Genomic DNA, 19,290 nt, shown 5'->3' with positions numbered 1-19,290 from the left:
GACCTCATGATCCACCCCCTTCTGCCTCCCAAAGTGCTGGGATTACAGGTATGAGCCACTGCACCCAACTTATTCTTTATTTTTGTCTGACTGAGTTGATTTAAAGAACCAGTCTTCAAGCTCTGAGATTACTAAGGCTTACAAAAAGAATAGAAGCATCAACCAGTTAGTCCCTATGGATTTAACCATAGAATTCACCAAGGACATCCTAAGGTGGAGGCAGCCAGAGCTAGTCATTGGACACCAGCCACCTGAGAAAGATGGAAGCTCAGAGATAACTGGAGAATAAGCAGCTGCAGTGCAGAGAGGTAGCTGTGTGGGATGGAGTGTGCTCTCCCCTACAGAGTCTCTCATTGGTCACCCTTTTGGTCCAATCATATGCCACTGAGGGTTCCCTTAGCAAAGAGACAGGCATTAGAGTCTTGTCCTCAGTGTACAGTGGGTTGAAAGATGCTTTGAATATAACCAACAAATACTGGTCAAAAATATTATAATAGAAGATGTCTGGAACTTAAAGCTTGTTTCTAAAGATACTTGACATGCAACCAGGCCTAGACCCACATATGTTTTTCACTGTTCTATTAGCAAAACCAAGAGAAAGATTTTAATAAAAGATTAGCTCAACATCAAATAGAAATTTTTAAAAATTTTATTATGGAGTTTTCCAATATTCAATAATAATAAGTACAAGTTAATAAACCTCCATCTACCAACTTCAAAAATTATTAGTCCTTTTTTTCACCTATTCCTCCTTCCAATCTTTTTGAAGGACTATAAAATTCTTCAATATACACCCCAATGACATATTGGTTTTATATATAACTGTCATGCCATTATCAAATCTAACATAATTAACAATAATTCATTTATAGTATCTAATACTTAGTCCATCATCTGATTTTCCTGATTATTTCAAGAGTTATCTTCACAGGTTGTTTGTGCCAAACAGGACATACAGTCTATATATGGCATTTAATTATGATCCTTAAATCTCTTTTACTCTTTTATAGCCTGACCCGTTTTTTCATGTCATTGATTCTGTATAGAAATCAGGTCGTTTTGCTTATTGAATGTTTGACATTCTGTATTTGATTGATTGCTTCCTTCAGATGATTTCTAACTTGATCCTCTGTCCCCTGTATTTCCTGTTATTTCTAGAGGCTTGCTTAGACTCAGATTCAGTTGCTCAGATAATAATACCACTTTGTGGTCCAGTGTACTTCTGATTTTTGTCACATAATGAAGCACATGGTATCTGCTTATCACACTTGTAGTTTATAGTGTTTTTCCTCCTTTATCTTCATTGCTATGTCTCTTTGGGGAAAATTCAAGTTTATGCTACCTTTATTATCTTTTTCCAGCCAAAGTTCAGAAAAGTCTGGATTTACATAGACAAAACAACCAGTCAAAATACGAGTGATTTGGATTCTAAATTTCTTGGACAAGTTGTATTTGTAAATGTTTACTCCTTCATACACAAAAGGATTGACTAGCAAAAAATCTGTATAAATTATGAACACTTAAGAGGGATTACTGAATGTAAAATTACAAAAAGCTCATCAGTAATTACTGTGTTTAGAAACTACACTATTTAAAGTTAGGATGAAAATAGCTGGAATTTAATGAATCATTTGCTAATTATTCAGCTTATGGATTTCTAATGCCACTTACTTCTAGCCTTTCTTCTTTTCTGTAGGGAGTTTTTGGTGGTATTTTTACTGCCTTTTAACTGCTCCAGAAATGGCTGTATGCTGATAACTGACCATAAAGTGTACATGTGGAGAGACATGTGAGAGATTATGACTCAGGATTCATGCTGTGTTACTGATTGAGATAAACCATGAGCAGTTTGTACCACAGTTGAAGATTTTTCAGGGGTGATGCAGGGTAGAAAGTAGTTAGAATTCTGCCGACTACCTGGCATGCTATCTATGGGAGGAAATAGAAACATAAATTATTATGAAAGTCAGTATACTCACTGAAGGAAGAGACACACTCCTCAGGTGCTGGATATATTCTGCTATGGGTCCAACCCATGGGTTCTCAGCCATGATTGCACATTGGAATCACTTGGGCAGCTTTAAATCTTGCCGATGTCCAGAGTCAATCCCGAAATTGAATCTGGATCTCTGGGGATCAGCCCCAAGCATTGATATTTAAAAGAAAACTCTCAGGTGATTCTACTGTGCAGTCAGGGTTGAAAATATCCAATCTACTCAATAAGAGGTGGCATTTACAGGTCTTACTGTGTGCAGAGGACTGTGCAGAAAATACTTTGTACATAAAGAAGTTGATGCTTGGAGAGATGTTATTTCCTCAATGTCTTGCCTCAAAACAGTTTCACACCCAGTCTATTTAGCTTCAGAACCAAAGGCTTTTGAGCTTACTGTGAACATTAACCAAAGCAAGACATTGAATTCAGGTCACAACTCAGAAAACAGATGATAATGAAACACAAGTTTAACAAATAATTATTAAGTAGAATGCATGCTGAGATTTTGTTTTGTTCAATTAAAATAATAGTAGTCAAAACCCAGTAAAATGATTTCCTGACTTGCAGTTTTCTCAACCATGACAGTGCAGGTTTCATTTCTGTTCCTGCAAGTGGCAAGATCTTTTCCCCATCTATGCCTTCTCATTTTGTTTGCTTTCTCATTTGGAAAGCCCTTTCCTTTTTTTCTCTGCATTTAAAAAAGACCATCAAATTGCTTCCTTGCTAAAAAGTGTTTCCAAGACTATTCCAGTCCTTAGTACCTCCTTTTCTGATTCCTATTTTTAACACAAAGAGATCATCACACATTTTTTACACTAAGTTATATGATATATTGTGATGTTCTATAATTGTTTTATATTTTAGATGGTTATGTCTCTTTGAGGAAAGTGACTACATTCTATGCTTTTGCTTCTATATCCTTTGAAATGTCTAGCAAAAGCATATGTGTGTTAGGGACATTGCAAATACTAAAAAACAGTTATGTGATTCTACACAAGTCAACCTCTGAGCTTTCATTTCTTCAGCTCTGAAACGAAGGGGATGTTTTAGGTTATTCTAAAGTCTCTTCCAGTTAATTAGTCTATACTTCTATGATATATGAGGACTGCTGTAAAATGTACAAATGAAAAAAATACAAAACTTTTTTTTATTAGCAACTAGTATACAAGAAAAGTTCTTATGTGAGACAAAAAAAGCCTGAAACTTTTTGCCATTTTTTGGTAAGCAAAATATAAACACATTTTCAGAGATAAAGACAACATCTTTATCTCTGAAAAGGTAAAGTTACTGGAGTTTAAAAATGAAGTTGGGCTCTGTGGCACTTGGATACTGAAATGTGATTTTATATATATATATATACATACATATTCATTTAACTTGGGGAATGTATGTATCAGGGAATTCCTATGAACTCTTATCAAATCGAATTGATTACATAACTAAAAAAGGCCTAACAGTGACAATCAATGTGGGCTTGAGGTACATAAAGGTAGAGTTATAATTTTAGGGAGAAAAATAATTGAATACAATTATGGTTTATATATTGTTTGCAGATGGTTTGTGAAATGTTACAAACGTCACTCAGGATCTTCTCAGTGGCTTTGGAGGCCAAAGGTTGTGGCTGGTTGGTTTACTTACTAGCACCTCCATGACCATCAGCACTCTGATTCTTCTGATCGTGAGACTATTGGTAAGGAAGCGAGAGAGGTGGTGACTCGCCTTGGTGATGATGGTGGTGGTAGTGGTGTGTGTACTGGGGAATGGGGATTATAGTGGGTATTTGTAGTCTTTCTCTATTCAAGATTCCCTTGACTTCTTTATTAACAACACTTTAACTTTCCTTTGGGAAACTTCTTTCTTTCTACTTGGTCCCTGTGGTTTAAGTATATATGAAGGTTACATACAACTATTTCCCTTGATCTTTTTTTTTTTTCTTTCTTTTTGAGACAGGGTCTCATACTGTTCCCTGGGCTGGAGTTCAATGGTGCCATCTCAGCTCACTGCAAGCTCTGCCTCCCGGGTTCACACAATTCTCTGACCTCAGCCTCCCAAGTAGTTGGGATTACAGGTGCACACCACCACACCTGGCTAATTTATTTTTATTTTTTATTTTATTTTTAGTAGAGGGGAGGTTTCCCTATGTTTTCCAGACTGTTCTCGAACTCCTGACCTTGTGATCCACCTGCCTTGGCCTCCCAAAGTGCTGGTATTACAGGCGTGAGTCACCATACCCAGCTTCCCTTGATCTTTTTTCAGATACAGGCAAATGACGCCAGTCTGCTGTTCCATCCCATGGTTATAATGGTTTGTTCAGAGATAAGCACAGGATCCACATGGGTTTGATGAGATATTCTTTAGCTTGCTCTCTTTCTGATGAGACCAATTGCTAAGGAGGTTAGATGTTAAGACTGGAGATGTAGGTCTTGCCTCTGTTTAGAGAAAATAAAACCAGTACAATGAACACACAGTGAAGACAGGCAGAGAAATTGAGTTCTGACGCTCTTTGAGTATCTGGAAGAGAAAGGGATTTCTAAGAACATAGTTTTTTTTTTTGTGTGTATATGTGTGTGTGTTTGCCAGCTCTACTTGTGAGATTTATAAACATATGAACCAATAAATCCCAATGCCCTTTGCTGTAGGTTTTGCTAACTCACATCCAACTATCCTGACTTCACTCTTGCTCACTGATAATCTCCTTTCCCATCTTAAAAGTTTGGTCCAGACTTTTAAAAGCAGGTCTCCTGCTTTTTTTAGAGCCCAGGGCTTATTTCCTTTCTATCTGGTTACAGAAGTTTCTCCAACCTTTTGCATATTCTCTCCTTGCCTTCTTCTTCTACAAGTTCAACACAAGGGCTTGTTTCACAGCTGTGGGTGGCAAGAGGCAAAGAACGGAGTGTTCTGGTCCAGTCTCAGGGTAGGGATGTCCCATGCAAGTGCCTTTGTGTGAATGAGGAAATGCCACTGTCTCTGAGCTTGGGGCTAGGACTGGAGCTTTGGAACCCAGGCTAAATCGTAATTCCAGATTGCCTGCCCAACTCTTCAGCCAGAGGACACAGTGCAGAGTGCAAACGGGACAACACTATGCTGAAGCCCCATAGTTCCAAGAAGCAAGACTTGGAAACATGAGGTAGAAAAGCAAGTCCGTGGACAGTAGCAACCTTCTGCTGCTCATGCCCACTGCTCCTGTGGTCTGTTACTAGGGTGATGACAGCTGCTGATGCTGGCACCCTCCTGGGCATCACCACTGGAGGCTGTGGCCCCAGCAATGATCATATGTTGTTAGCTAGAAAAACAATATCATTTGTCACTGAAAGCAGCATTTCCCATTGTATCAAGGTGATACTTTTTCTAGGGGGTCTTCCTGGTTGTTTGGCATCTTTACAGCCCATCTGTTGATGAAATTCAATCGTTTTAGAAATCCAGTGGGGGGCCAGCTGGCAATTGGCCTTTGGAAGAGAACAGAGCGTCTGGTAAAGGAGGACACTAGGCAAGTCTCCCATGCCACGCATCAGGGACATCTTCAGGGGTCGGTCTAGGGGCCTCTGCTGGTTTTTAGTTATTTCATTCTGTGTGAGACCCTTATCATTGTGTTGGAAAAGAGTAAGAATAACCAGGAAAGAAACGCGAACAGCCTAGGGGAACGCAATTCCACTGGGCAATCACCACCGGAGGTGCATTTTGGGGGACTTGGGAGCGGGAAACCAGGACCCTAAAAGGACCCTAAAAGGACTGCTAGTGACTAGGGGCGGGGTGACGCTCTGGGAATGGGGCGTGGGGTGCAGGGCGCGGGCCAACGGCGAGGGCTGCCCCAGTGCCGCCGGATGGGCGCATTTGCGGTACCCTAGGTGCCTTTGCCCAGGCGGAGGAGCGACAAGACCTGAGTGCAGAGGGTTTCAGGGCAGGGAGCGGCCCAGAAAGGGGCTGGTGATCCGCCCTGGGGAAGCTCGGGCGTGGCCTCCCGGGATCTCTCCGTCTCTACTTGCCTCCCTCCTCTTTACTTGCCTCCTTCCTCTCTCTCTCCTCTCTCCTCCCCTTACGTCCAGGTCTAAAACGGAGGCCGGCGCCTTTAAGAGGGAGCGTTGGTTACCCTGGGGGCGGGAACCCCTCTGCGGCTCGCGAGGCGGCGGCGCTCGGCCGCGATGCTTCTCACTTTCAGCTCCAGCTCCCGCCACCGCCGCTTCTATCGCCGCCGCCGCCGCCACCTCCTCATCGTCGCCCTCCTTCCTCCTCCGCCTGGAAGCGTGGTTCTCTGCAGCGGAGGAGAGAAGTGCTATGTCCGGAAAGTTCCGGGAGGGACTGCATGGGGCCATGCTCCCTGGGCTCTTCCGCGGGCGCCCGCGCGCCGCCCTTCGCGTGAGGTGAGGCTGGGGTCCCCGGCCCGTGGGACAGGTAGCCGCCCGGGGCGGGGAGCGCTAGCATCCGCGGCGCCGGGCAGGGCGTGCGGTTTGGCGGAGTGCGTGGGGCGAACGAGACTGGAGAGACCGAAGTTGTGCGGGAGAAGCCTGGGTTTTCGGGAAGCTTTTTGCAGCTGGACTGGAGTGATTTCGGTCGGCCACACGGTGGGGGCCTGGCGGGGACTCGGTTTCTCCCGGGCCGCCCGCCCCCTCCCGTGCACGCCTGAGCAGTTAGGCCTTCTAGGAAAACGGTCGGCTGCGGAGGGGCACCGTGCGCCGGCTCCTTCGTTGCCGGGCCGTTCTGATCTAGAATTCAATGCTGGGAGTGAGAGGAAGGAGATGGCTCCACTTGAACTTTTACATCACGGTCTGGCCGCTTGAGGGCTGAAATTTACCTTGTTTGTGGGAGCGAAAGGTCCCTTCGCGCTCCAACAGTTCCGAGAGATTCCCTCTTCCATGTGGTTCAGCTTGCGGCGCTGTGTGTGCGTTTCGTCCTTGGCTGGTTTTCAACGTCGCCCAGATTTCAGTCTTCCCTCCTTTGCCCCTTTTCGGAAACGTTCTTTTAAATAAATAAAATATCGTGGAGGTTCAGAGTGCTTAAAAGAAAAACCCCAACAATGGGGGTTTTTAAATGAAAATTTTTGTGAAAAATTTTCCAGGTCTTGCCCAAATTTTCAAAGTGATCATTTAGTCTTTGATGAAATGTTTAGACTCAGACTCGACACTTAGGGAATACAGGCATTCCTGTAGTAGCATGCAGATTTTTAGTGAGGTAGCATAAAGTTGAAACCATATTTTTTCAAAATAGGATTTTTCTCTATCTTTATTGGTGAGCTTGTTTTTCATTGTGTCTTAGATTAAGAAGGCATCAACCAGTTCTAGGAGTAGTATTTCTAAGAATCGTGGATAAAACCTGATGTTTCTTGCCTAAGTTGATACTGCTTCAGACATTCTTTCTAATCCATGGATGATGTCTGTTGAATTTGATGAAACCTAGTATAAAAGTACATTCATTGCAGACGTGGGTAAGTTTTTTTTTCCCGTGTGTCATGTGGGTAAAGGAAGCCCCATTTTCTCATACCCCCATGTCTGCTACACCATGTGTATTCCTGTTTGCCTGATTCGCTCACATTGCCAATTACAAATTGAAGGTGCTGATGAAAAGTCCCTATATTTCATAAAGTGTTGCATAGCCAAAATTTTAGTGACATAATTGATTACATCAATAAAAACAGAATGTGAGAGCTTATTTAAATAAAAGAGTGCCATGAAGAATTTCTGGTATATGCGTTACATACAATTTTGTGTGTGAAAAATATACTACCAAGACAGGGGATAGTGTGGGAAACATCTTGTTTGCAGTGGGAAGTTTTCGAAGAAAATCATCCCAGAATAACTATTAATACTGAAAAATTTTGTTTGGGATATAGATTTTCTTCTCTAAGTACAATTTTATCACTTTGTTGTAAAACAAACTGGTACTGAAACTGAAAAAAAGAACTCACCATCTCAAGCACTTTCTGAAAATTTTCAGCAACCAACCAACATTCTTGGAAAGAAATTTGCTTAGAAACATAAACATAACTAAAACCCCAATGTACTTACTATTTTACCTTAAATTTGCTGGGCTACAGGCAAGAAAGAGAAAATTTAGTGTTCCAAGGTGGATGTGACTTAGTTCCCAGAGTTATTTGAGCACTTTGAGATTTTTGTATACGTTTTATTTAATTTGGGATAGTTGTTTTGTGAATCAGTCTTTTGGAAATGATACACGCACACATACATGTGGATTTATATATGTATATATCCATATCACACATATGTTTATGTATCCATACTATATATAGTATAGTTATATATACCATATCTATAGATGCTATTGAATATATAAAAAACATGAAAACCATTTAGGGATTTGATTATACATGTGTACCAAGAACTGCAGGTCTAAAAGATGAGCTAAAAACAATTATTGGTAGGGCTTGTCATCTTTTCAGCATTTTAGTCATTATTGGTTAAGTTGAAAAGCACTGTTTTCCAATGTGTTCTGGAACGCTTAACAAGGCTTGGATCAGGGATCCATATCCTAACCACATTTATCTGTTAAGATGGATTGAATTTCTTCTGAATGGATAATTGAACCTGGCATTTCTTAAGCTTCAATAGGCAAATTCTAGGTACAATTTAGCTTGTCAATATATTGTTGTCTTCTTTTAACACTTCAAAAATAACCTTTAGGACATTCTTCATAGGTCTGGGATTTAGAGTAGACCTCAAAGGCATGAGAGGAAAACCTTGGGGAAGTTGCTGGTACTCCAACTGGTGAAATGATGTCTTAATCACTTGATTTGAGAGAGGAACCCATTAATGCTTGGAAAAACAGTATGTATAAATATAGTGCTCCAGTTACTACAAGCAAAACTATTTCATTCACCTTTGCAATATTTGTTACCGTGTTTCACAGCTGAAGCTGCTAGGTTGCAGCATATGTATGAGAATTAGAAATGAAATAATCTATTAGAGTGTTTTTGTCTTTAATTTGCTAGCTTTTTACCAGAAATGTGTTTATATTTGCTGCAAATGACCTTGACTTTGTTGCAGGTGGCAGTTTTTCCTTTTTTTTTTTTTTGAGACGAAGTTTTCACTCTTGTTACCAAGGCTGGAGTGCAATTGCGCGAACTCGGCTCACCGCAACCTCCGCCTCCTGGGTTCAGGCAATTCTCCTGCCTCAGCCTCCTGGGTAGCTGGGATTACAGGCACGCGCCACCATGCCCAGCTAATTTTTTTTATTTTTAGTAGAGACGGGGTTTCACCATGTTGACCAGGATGGTCTCGATCTCTTGACCTGGTGATCCACCCACCTCAGCCTCCCAAAGTGCTGGGATTACAGGCTCGAGCCACTGCGCCCAGCCCAGTTTGTCCTGTTTTTGCAACTATGACATGTATATTTAGGATGAGTTCTTAGTGTTTACTCTGAAACATATTAATGAGTATCACAGAGTTTATGTTGTAGTTTTTCAACTTTCAAAGCATAACATTTGAGGTGTTTGACTATGAGCCTGAGATCATAGACCTTCAGAGCTGATATGATCCTGGTCAATTATAGTTTCATTCCTGGGAATTTTCTGTTTAAGGTTAGACGTGCCCTTAATTTGAACTAGATGATCCACAAAATAGGTACTTTTGCAACCACGAAACATGAGAACATTCCAAATAATTTGCAGTGTGGGCAGCCCAACATGCTTTAGTATTTGGTTGGCTTGAGGCAGTATGCCATGCTTGTAAAAATGGTTTCTGAAGCTGACAGCAAGCTGTTTCAGGCTTTGAGTTTGATACATAGGATAAAATGCCTTCTAGCCTCTGCACCAGTATTGGTAAAAGTAATTTGTGTCCATTTCTGTTTGTATGACAGAAGATTCAGAAAACTCAAGCATGAAACTAGCTTAATATACAGGAAAGTTCATTCATGTTCATTATAAACATAGTGAAGAGTTAGAAAAGTTGGATTTTAACACAGCTTTCAGGTCTTGGGCAAAAGATGGTATATTTGCAGGTATGGGGTTAATGTAGGAATCACCTATTGAAATTAATAATAGGATTATTATTATCAGCATTTCCTTTGAGTGATATGCTAAAGAATTACATCCTCCCAGATCCAATTTAGATTTAAAAATCCCCAGCCAGATACTGTACCAATCTCCAGGCATAGATGTTAATTGATTCTTAGATAATTTTCAATTTAAACCTTTAGGTATTATTATATTTATAAGCTTTACATACCTTTTAGGGTTTTTGAGCAAAGCTTCTTGGTTAACTTCTTTCTCTCAATTGACTTAGCTCAGTCTATATTATTAAAGTGTTTGAAAAAGATTTTAGGCAAATTCTTTTTTGTGGAAACTTCTAAGGATCTGCCCTGGGGAGGCTGGTGCAGAAGGGACATGATTCTGTATTCTAGCTGTTACTTTTCTCCATCTTCCTACTTTAAACAAAATAAAACAAACAAACAAAAAATGCATAGGTAACTTGACAGAAATAACATTTGTAGGCATTTAAAGAAGTCTGAAAGATCAGAGTAAGAGTTTCAACTGAAAATCATTTAAGAATCAATTAAATCTATCCCATGTGTTTGGTATGGTATTAGGCCAAAGGCTGTTTGCTGTAGGATCTTTTGCTCTAAGTTGATCCTGGGAGGATGTGGGTACAAAGGGAGTTGGGGTGTAGGCATAACATCCATTGTCTTCTAGAGGCAAAAATGTTCAGATAAGTACGTGCTTTTGTAATAATATCCATTCTTTTCATTATTTTAACTTATTCCATTTCCTTTGTATTTGAAGCAAACAGTCTTCCTAACTCCATTTTGATTAACCCTGCATAAACCATGATGCCTTCTAAAGTTTCACACTGTCTGGCACTAGCAGAAAGTCTGTTCTCTCAGCTTGTTTCCACTCAGTACTTCTTCAAATGTTTTTCCTTTCTCATTATTCTTTTCTTAAATGATGTGAGTTTTGAGTATAAGTTAAGTATCAGGTTTCTCCATTTTCTAGAAATTGGATAAATTTGCTCCCACTTACAGGTTTGGTGATGCTGGGAACCTCTCATTTTTGTTTCTAAAGTTCATGTATAGTTACTATTTCAAGGTTTCAAATCTGTTTTTTTTTTTAACTTTTATTTAAGTTCAGGGGTTTAAGTGCAGGTTTGTTACATAGGTAAACTTGTGTCATGGGGCTTTGTTATACAGATTATTTCATCTCCCAAGTATTAAGCCTCATACCCATTAGTTATTTTTCCTGATCCTCTCCCTCCTCCTACCCTCCACCCTCATGATATAATAGATTTTTTTCTTACTTTAGAAGTTATTCTTGTTCATTATAGGAAATTTAGAGGCCAGACGTGGTCGCACAGGCCTGTAATCCCAGAACTTTGGGAGGCTGAGGCAGGAGGATTCTTTGATCCCAGGAGTTCGAGACCAGCCTGGGAAATGTGGGGAGACCCTATCTTTACAAAAAGTTTAAAAAAATGTTAGTCAGGTATGGTGGCACACAGCTGTGGTCCCAGCTACTCAGAAAGCTAAGGTGGGAGGATCACGTGAGCCCTGGAGGTTGAGGCTGCAGTGAACTGAACTGTGATCACATCATTTCAGTGCAGCCAGGACAACAGAGAAAGACCCTGTCCTCAAAAAAAAAAAGAAAGAAAAGAAAGTATAGAAAATTCAGACAAGCAAAAAGAAACGAAAAGAATTACATCCAGAGATATTGTTAGTGTTTTTGTTTTTGTATCTATTTTTATAAACATATAGAAATATACTACGATATTTTAATTTCTAAAAATGGCCCTTAGTGTATATAGATATTGCTTTGTAATTTTCACATTAGATAAACCACTTTGCTTGTCATGGAATGATCTGTAACATTTTGAATTCTGAATAGTATTATTTTATGGATGCATCACAATTTATTGGTGATATGTTTTTTCTTCAACTGTACAGCAGTGAATATCTTACGACTCAACTTTTAAAAATTATTTTTATTTTATTTTATTTTTTGTGATGGGTCTTGCTTTGTTGCCCAGGCTGGAGTGTAGTGGTGCAATCTTGGCTCACTGCAACCTCCACCTCCCAGGATCAAGCAATTCTCGGGCTTCAGCCTCCTGAGTAGCTGGGATTCCAGGCACCCACGACCACGCCTGGCTAATTTTTGTATTTTTCATAAAGACAGGGTTTCACCATGTTGGTCAGGCTGGTCTTGAACTTCTGATTTCAGATGATCCACCTGCCTCAGCCTCTGCTGGGATTACAGGTGTGAGCCACTGCACCCAACTATATAGCTCAATTTTTATACACATCTATGGTTTTTCCCTTTGGATAAAGCCCTAGATGTAGAATTTTTTTGGGAGGAAAAAAGGGCATTGATGTTTTTCATAGCCCTCAAGGCACTCTGTTATTCCCAATATAAAATCTATAGAGGTAATCATCATCTTCCTTGTCTTCTATAGACTTTTTGGTGAGTGTCATATCAAAGACTCCAGTCAGATAGGGTTTGAACCTGGACCTGATTGTCTAGTGCCTTTTCCAAATGAAATAACCCTTGTTGTTTATAGAGATTTTTGCCTCAATCCCAAACCATTCATTAGTGCTCAGTTATAACTATACATGCTATTTCCAACTAAACAGGTACAGTAGTTGAGTGTGCCATGAGAATGTTGTCCCTTTTTCAATTTCAGTTTACTGTATTGCCGTCTGCCCTCTTGCGCACATATATTGATACGTAATTGTGGAATGATAGGGTGCATGAATGTCATTTCCTGTATAGTCATCTCTAAAATGTAAAAATATTCTGTTTTCTGCACTTTGCTGCCAACTCCTAGATTCTTAACATTTAAAATAAATTTGGAAGATTTAAATTTACAAAATTTAGCCTTGAGCTGTGTGTATATATGTATGCTCATATGTTTGTCTACATCTATATTTTATCTATATATTTGTATCTTTCTTCCTTTCTATCAATAATATGAAACTTCATCTTAGCCAGAAATTACCTTTTGAAATCAGTTGAGTATCACGCTGGCTACTATAGAAGCATGTGGTCACTTCTAGGAACAAAATTAGAGATATAAACTGAGCAAAAGTCAGGAAAAGGATATTTGTAGACACTTAAACATTGATGGCTAAATGTAGAGAGAAATTCTCCCTTTTATTTTTGAAACTAAAATTGTCTTTAGCTATTAAACATGATCTAAGTGAATGCAGTTATATTTGCATTTTTCATTTTTAGAATTTGGTTCTGGATGTAGAAGGTAAACGCGCATGTACTCCCAAACATGGTTTCTGGGATGGTTACTGTTTTCCAGACATTGTTTTCTTTACTGGAATAGTTTCCTTTCTTCCTTCAAGTCAGGCTTAGGTTATATGCCCTCCTCATACCTGGTGCTTACCTCTGTTTTAGCACTTAGTTTAGCACTTGGACCAAGTGCTAAATAAGTTTTTTGGTTAGGTAAGTATCATTTTCCTTTTCACTATCTCAAATGACAGGAACTATATTTTCAGTGTGGAATATAACAGGCATGTAACAGTGTGGAATGTTTGACAGGTTGAACAGAAAGTTTATAGGAAAATTCAGAATATCCATTCGAAACTGATTTGCCATGTTATTTTAAAAGAATATTTATATTGTACATTTAAAATTGCATAAAACATATCTATAAGTTTAAAAGATTGAATACTCATGGACCTACTACTAAAGTTAAGAAATACACCTAGAGGGCCAGGCGCGGTGGCTCACGCCTGTAATCCCAGTACTTTGGGAGGCTGAGGCGGGTGGATCACGAGGTCAAGAGATCGGGACCATCCTGGTCAACATGGTGAAACCCCGTCTCTACTAAAAACACAAAAAATTAGCTGGGCATGATGGCGCATGCCTGTAATCCCAGCTACTCAGGAGGCTGAGACAGGAGAATTGCCTGAACCCAGGAGGCGGAGGTTGCAGTGAGCCGAGATCACGCCACCGCACTCCAGCTTGGGTAACAAGAGCAAAACTCCGTCTGGAGAAAAAAAAGAGAAAAAAATAAAAGAAATACACCTAGAATAATTCTGTCTACTCATTCCTTATATGGAGGCAACTCTTGCTTTATCAGTCCAAAGCAGTATATTCTTTGTTTTTATTTTTGCCTATGCATAAAGAGAATCATACTACTGTAAATATATATAGTTTTATGCTTGCTTCATTTGCTCACTGTTATGTTTTTTAGATTCATCAATGTTGTTTGTAGCTGTAATTTGTTTTTCCTTGCTTAGTTTATTGCATATAATAGAAAATATATAGTAGAGATGATCAGCAAAGCCGAAAGTTGGTTCTTTGAAAATATTTATGTATTTGTTTCTAACATGTTCATTTTTACTTTTTTTTCATGTTTCTAGTTTTATTTCTGCCTTTATTCTAATTTTTTTATGTTGAGTGCTTAGCTCAATTGTGAGTCTTGCTTTGTTCAGAGTATAAATTTCCCTAGAATCACCACTTTAGCTGCTTATCAGAATTTTTTACGTTTTCATACTGTTCTAAGTATTTTCTTTGTTTTAAAGACAGGTTCTCGTTCTATTGTCCAGGCTGGAGGTGCAGTGGTGTGATCATGGCTCACTGCAGCCTTGACCTCTAGGGCTTAGATGATCCTCCCACCTCAGCCCCCTGAATAACCGGGACTCCAGGTGCATGCCACCATGCCTGGCTATTTTTTTTATTTTTATTTTTTGTAGAGATGAAGTCTTGCTATGTTGCCCAAGCTGATCTTGAACTCATGGGCTCAAGCCATCTTCCCATCTTAGCTTCCCAAAGTGTGGGGATTCTAGGCATGAGCCAGCGTGCCTGTCCTACGTATTTCCTTTGATTTCTTAGATCCATGTGCTACTGAGAATGATGTTTTCTAATTTCTAAGCATATTTTGTTGTGGTTGTAGGTGATCTATAAATTATTTGTGATATGGTTAAAGGATGTGGTCTGTATTATACCAATTCTTTGATGCTTGTTAAGGTTAGTTCCATGGACAATGGCAAGTGTTCTCTCCAAATGAATGTCCCATATGTAGCTTTAAAACAATGTGTATTCTCTAGTTTCTGGATGCAGTTTCATATGTATCCATAAGATGAAAATTTTAATGTGCTGTTTAAATCTTTATCCTTCTTGATGTTTTTATCTACTTGATCATTTTATTACTGAGAGATTATAATGATGGATTTATTCTTTTCATCTGGTTAATTCACCTTTTGCTTTGTATGCTTTTGAGGTTTATTATTAGATGCAGACGAGTTTAGATTTTTAAATATTTTTTGTGGGAAATTAACTTTTTTGTTATATGTAATGACCTTCTGTATCTCTAATAGTGTTAGAATTAAAGTCTCTTTTTCTTTGATAATAATAAAACAATATAGGGTTTCCTATAGATTATGATGGTCTTGACACACCTTTTTCTGCTTGTTTGCTTTAAAGTTGGATCTATACCCTTATGATTTTAGATATGTCTTTTGTAAATAGCATATAGCTAGATCTTTGCTTTTAACTGGAGAGTTTAGTCTCTTATATTTAGAATAAAAACTGACTTGGATTTATTTATCATATTATTATGTATTTTTTATTAGCTTTTTCTTTGTCTTTTTTCCTTTCTTGCCTTCTTTTGGATAGATTAACCCTCTGCCCACAACTTTTTTTTTTTAACTATTTTTATTTATTTAGGGGGTTAGGAGATTGGCTATAAGTTCTACATCTATTGTTTTAGTGGTTACTCTGACAATTTTAGTATATATTCATCTTTAGTCTAAAGTTATTGAATTGTGTCCCCCAAAATTCATATGCTGAAGCCCTAATCCCCAATATGACTGTTTTTGGAAATAGGGCCTATAAGGAGGTAATCAAGGTTAAATGAGATTATAAAGGCCTAATAAGATCTCTGTGGAGATGCAGAGATATCGCTCTCTTCCTCTCTGCATACACAGAGAGGCCATATACGATCATACATGTCTACAAACCAGGAAGAGAGGCCTCACCAGGAATGCATCCTGATGGTACCTTGATCTTGGACTTCTAGCCTCCAGAACTGTGAGAAAATAAATTTCCTTTGTTCAAGCCACGCAGTCTGTGGTATTTCATTTCTTTTAAATAATACATTCCTAAGAATTCTTTAACTCTTATGATACCCACCTCCAACTAGTATGTCATTGTTATTGAGTATTTTAGTTCTAGCCTGTTTTTTCTCTCGTAAGAAATTACTTTTATTGTTTTATACAGTGTCTGTTATATTTAGCCATTTAGTCATTAATAGCTTATTCCCCAGTTTCTTCTTGTCTATCAGACCTTCTATCTGGGATCATTTCTCTTTTGCCTGATATATATCCTTTAATTTTCCTTTATTGATTGAGTGTGTGTATATGTAAAAGAGATAGAGAAGGAGAGAGAAAGAGAGAGATTTTTGTTTGTGACAATTCTTTTAATTTAATTTGCTGAAAGGAAGTATCAAAAATATAATTTTATTTTCTCCTCAATTTTATTATTGTCATTGAGAATTAAGCAGTCAAGCTTATTTTTTTTTTTTTTTGTCAGGGAATCTATCTTTCCAAACTCTGGTTCCTTCTAAGTTCTTTTAAAGATATTTTCTCTCCTTAAAGATATTATCTCCCTCTATTCTGAATTTTTGATATGTTTTTGAGTATGAATTTTAACATATATTTGGCATTAGATAGGCTTCATCATTTTTCAGGAATTTTGCAAACTTCTATTTACAATCCTTTTTAATATTTTCTTTTATTTTTATGATCTCCTTCTGGAATTCCAGTTGCATATAGAATTTATTTCTTGTTTGCTTTTACCATAGCAAATATTGGCCCCATGAAGTCCCTGGTTGCCATTGAGGTCTTCTGACAAATATTCTAATTCTGTAATTGCAACTCAAGTGATTTTAGTTTGACTACACTAAAGACACTATTAGGTTTCTGGGATCATAAACATGTATAAAATAGAATATCTTTGCTATTCAGCTTAATAAGCAATCTTACTGTAGAGTGTTTGCTTTTGAAAAGAAAAAGTAGACATTAATGTATTACAATATAATATCAAAATACTTGCCTTTCTCTTTTTAATTCCAGTTTTTAATTTGACATTTTTCTGTTAATAAATTTGAAATTTCTGTAGATGATGTTGTTGTCAGCAATTTCTCTTATTCAGTCCCAAAATTCATTTTGTTTACAGTCATTTAGTGTTTAGTTTTGTATTTTGTGTTTTAGAAAGGTATTGCTAACTCCTTGTTTTAAATTTGATTTCATCTTCAGCTGGAAAGACACTGCCAGTCACATTTAGCTTTCTGTTGCTTCATATAGCTGGACTTTGCCTTTAAAATGGTAGTTGGTAAAGTTAAAAAGCCACCCATGGTTTACAGATTCCTTACTTATATTCTCAAAAGCAAGTTAAAGTTGGCAAACTGCAAGATTCTTCAGGGTACTTCACTTTTAAAAAGGAACAGTTATTTTATGCTTATTTGAAATGGCTACATCTTGGTAAACATTTTAAAGAAATGTTTGCTTTTATTTTTAAAAATTTTTATGACATCCTCAAATTTTATTTTTAATTCTACATGATATGGTGATGTGGATGCAGCCTTGGTTGTGATGAACAGTTAGTTACTAGAAAGAGTTGAAGAACTTCAGCATTCTCTCTCTCCATACTCAGTTGCTGTAGGTTAACAATAATAGCAGGTATAGTGGTAAAGGAAGCTGAATAAAAAAAAAAGACTAAGTAATTAGTTTGATTGTCTTTGGATAATGATTCCATTCATCAGGCGATGATGGAATAAAATTAAGCTTCCATGTTATAAAATTAAGCTTTTACTATTTTCTGTGCTCTTTTTATATTTTCAGTTTTAAAGTCTTTTTGTCTTTTTAATTTTCCTCACCTTCAGTAAACAGGCACCAGAATAGAAATCATCTTTGAAGTATACATAATAGAATCTCACTTTGGTAAGAACTTTGCTCATATCTAGATTCCAGGTTGGGATAAAGTTCTTGAAAACAGTCCCTCTAGTAGCTATTATTTTTTTAGTAGACAGGAGACACTCATATCAAAAGCCACATTTTATAAAGAATCCATTTAGTTTGTGACCCTTGTAGGAGGGAGAATTTTCTTTTTTATCTAATACAAACTTGAGACTTGATCATTTCACTCAATGTTATTTCTCCCAGAACCTATATTCAAGTCTGATTTTTTTCCTCCTCAATTTCAGTGTAATAAATTTTCTGCATATAAGAATTTTCACATTTGCTTCCTCCTGTTATACAAACTCAGCATTTGGGCCACATTGTTGCAGTGGTTTTTGCCCCAATTTAATATATATTGAATATACACATATGTACACATATACACACCACTTTCTGGTGTTAGTCAATCTCTCATAGGCCGTATTTGGTAGAAGAAATAAAATGAGGAGTGAGCATAAGCGAGGTATAATACAAATGGAAAAGCTTTACCTAAGAATAAGCAGTGATATTTATAAGCAATACTCATGCTTTTCTTTATGTATCTTTTGTTTGAGAGAAAATCCAGGTACTGCATTTCTAACTATTGTGTGTACAGTTAACACTGAGCCAATGAATTTCCTTTGGGCCCTTGATCTTACAAGTCTTAACATTTAGGTTGCATCAGCTCTTTGTGAACTTGCAATGCTTTTACTGATGCTTTAATCTTTGAGCAGAGAACTAGAAGACTACTGGTAGGTGTTTTACTGTGTGGGGACAATCACTTGTGACACTATCAGTGGGAAACCCAGTAACAACCAAATGCCACAGCCTCCTGCTGGACCCTTTCTCCCATGTGACTGTGGTACATGACGATAGATTATTCTTTGATTTTAAGAATACAGCCATTTTATCACCTTTTTTTTTTCACTTTTAAAAGTTCAAAATGAATAGTGTGGATTTACCTTAAAACATTTTTTTTTGATAAGGCATATTTTTGGTGGGGAGTGAGTGAGCATGGTTTATGTTGGTAGGTGACATGCAGTACTTTGACTTTAGAATGACAATTATGTAGCCCTTTTACTTGGAGTAGTCCTTTCCTGTTGGTTGTACAGAAAACTTGACTGAATATTAAAATTTAGAAATAGTAGAAATGGTATTATTTTAGAGGAGTTAGTCTTTTTTTAGAGGAATTCTTTTTTATATAGGATTCAGTAGAGTCAGCTAGTGAGGTTTCAAGAAACATTATTCTTGAATTTAAAATGGTTTTTCAACATTTTTATTTTAGAAGATTTTTTTCAGGACCACATGCATATTGTAAAATTTTATTTGTTCTTACAGTGAAAAACATCTGTTTTTGGTCTTTATTTATTTTCTTTCTGTTCTTATTCCACATGACCTATTCTTTCCTACTCTTT

General features: G+C 37.8%; 2 protein-coding genes across 3 annotated transcripts in view; one reads left to right on the top strand and one right to left on the bottom strand.

Annotated features, from left to right (window-relative positions):
- The window catches only part of GPR63 (G protein-coupled receptor 63), a 95,382-nt gene that overhangs the window by 50,959 nt on the left and 25,133 nt on the right, over positions 1–19,290 (top strand). Inside the window, exon 1 of one of the 2 annotated variants that reach the window (XM_002746838.6) lies at positions 6,090–6,351. The exons of the other annotated variant lie outside the window; for it this stretch is intronic. The gene's annotated coding sequence lies outside the window, so the exon portion shown is untranslated. Of the gene's footprint in view, positions 1–6,089; positions 6,352–19,290 lie in introns of those variants that run through there. 2 annotated transcript variants of the gene reach the window in all.
- On the bottom strand, positions 685–6,871 carry LOC144582183 (uncharacterized). Its single transcript, XM_078369824.1, has 2 exons — positions 5,996–6,871; positions 685–4,422 (listed from the first exon to the last, which is right to left on the bottom strand). Exons 1-2 carry the CDS (start codon positions 6,301–6,303, stop codon positions 4,389–4,391), a joined length of 342 nt encoding a protein of 113 aa, XP_078225950.1. The 5' UTR covers positions 6,304–6,871; the 3' UTR covers positions 685–4,388.

The sequence above is a fragment of the Callithrix jacchus genome, chromosome 4, assembly GCF_049354715.1.
Source record: "Callithrix jacchus isolate 240 chromosome 4, calJac240_pri, whole genome shotgun sequence".
Lineage (NCBI taxonomy): Eukaryota > Metazoa > Chordata > Mammalia > Primates > Cebidae > Callithrix > Callithrix jacchus.
Note: the sequence above shows the minus strand (reverse complement) of the source record. Positions and strands in the feature narration are given on the sequence as shown.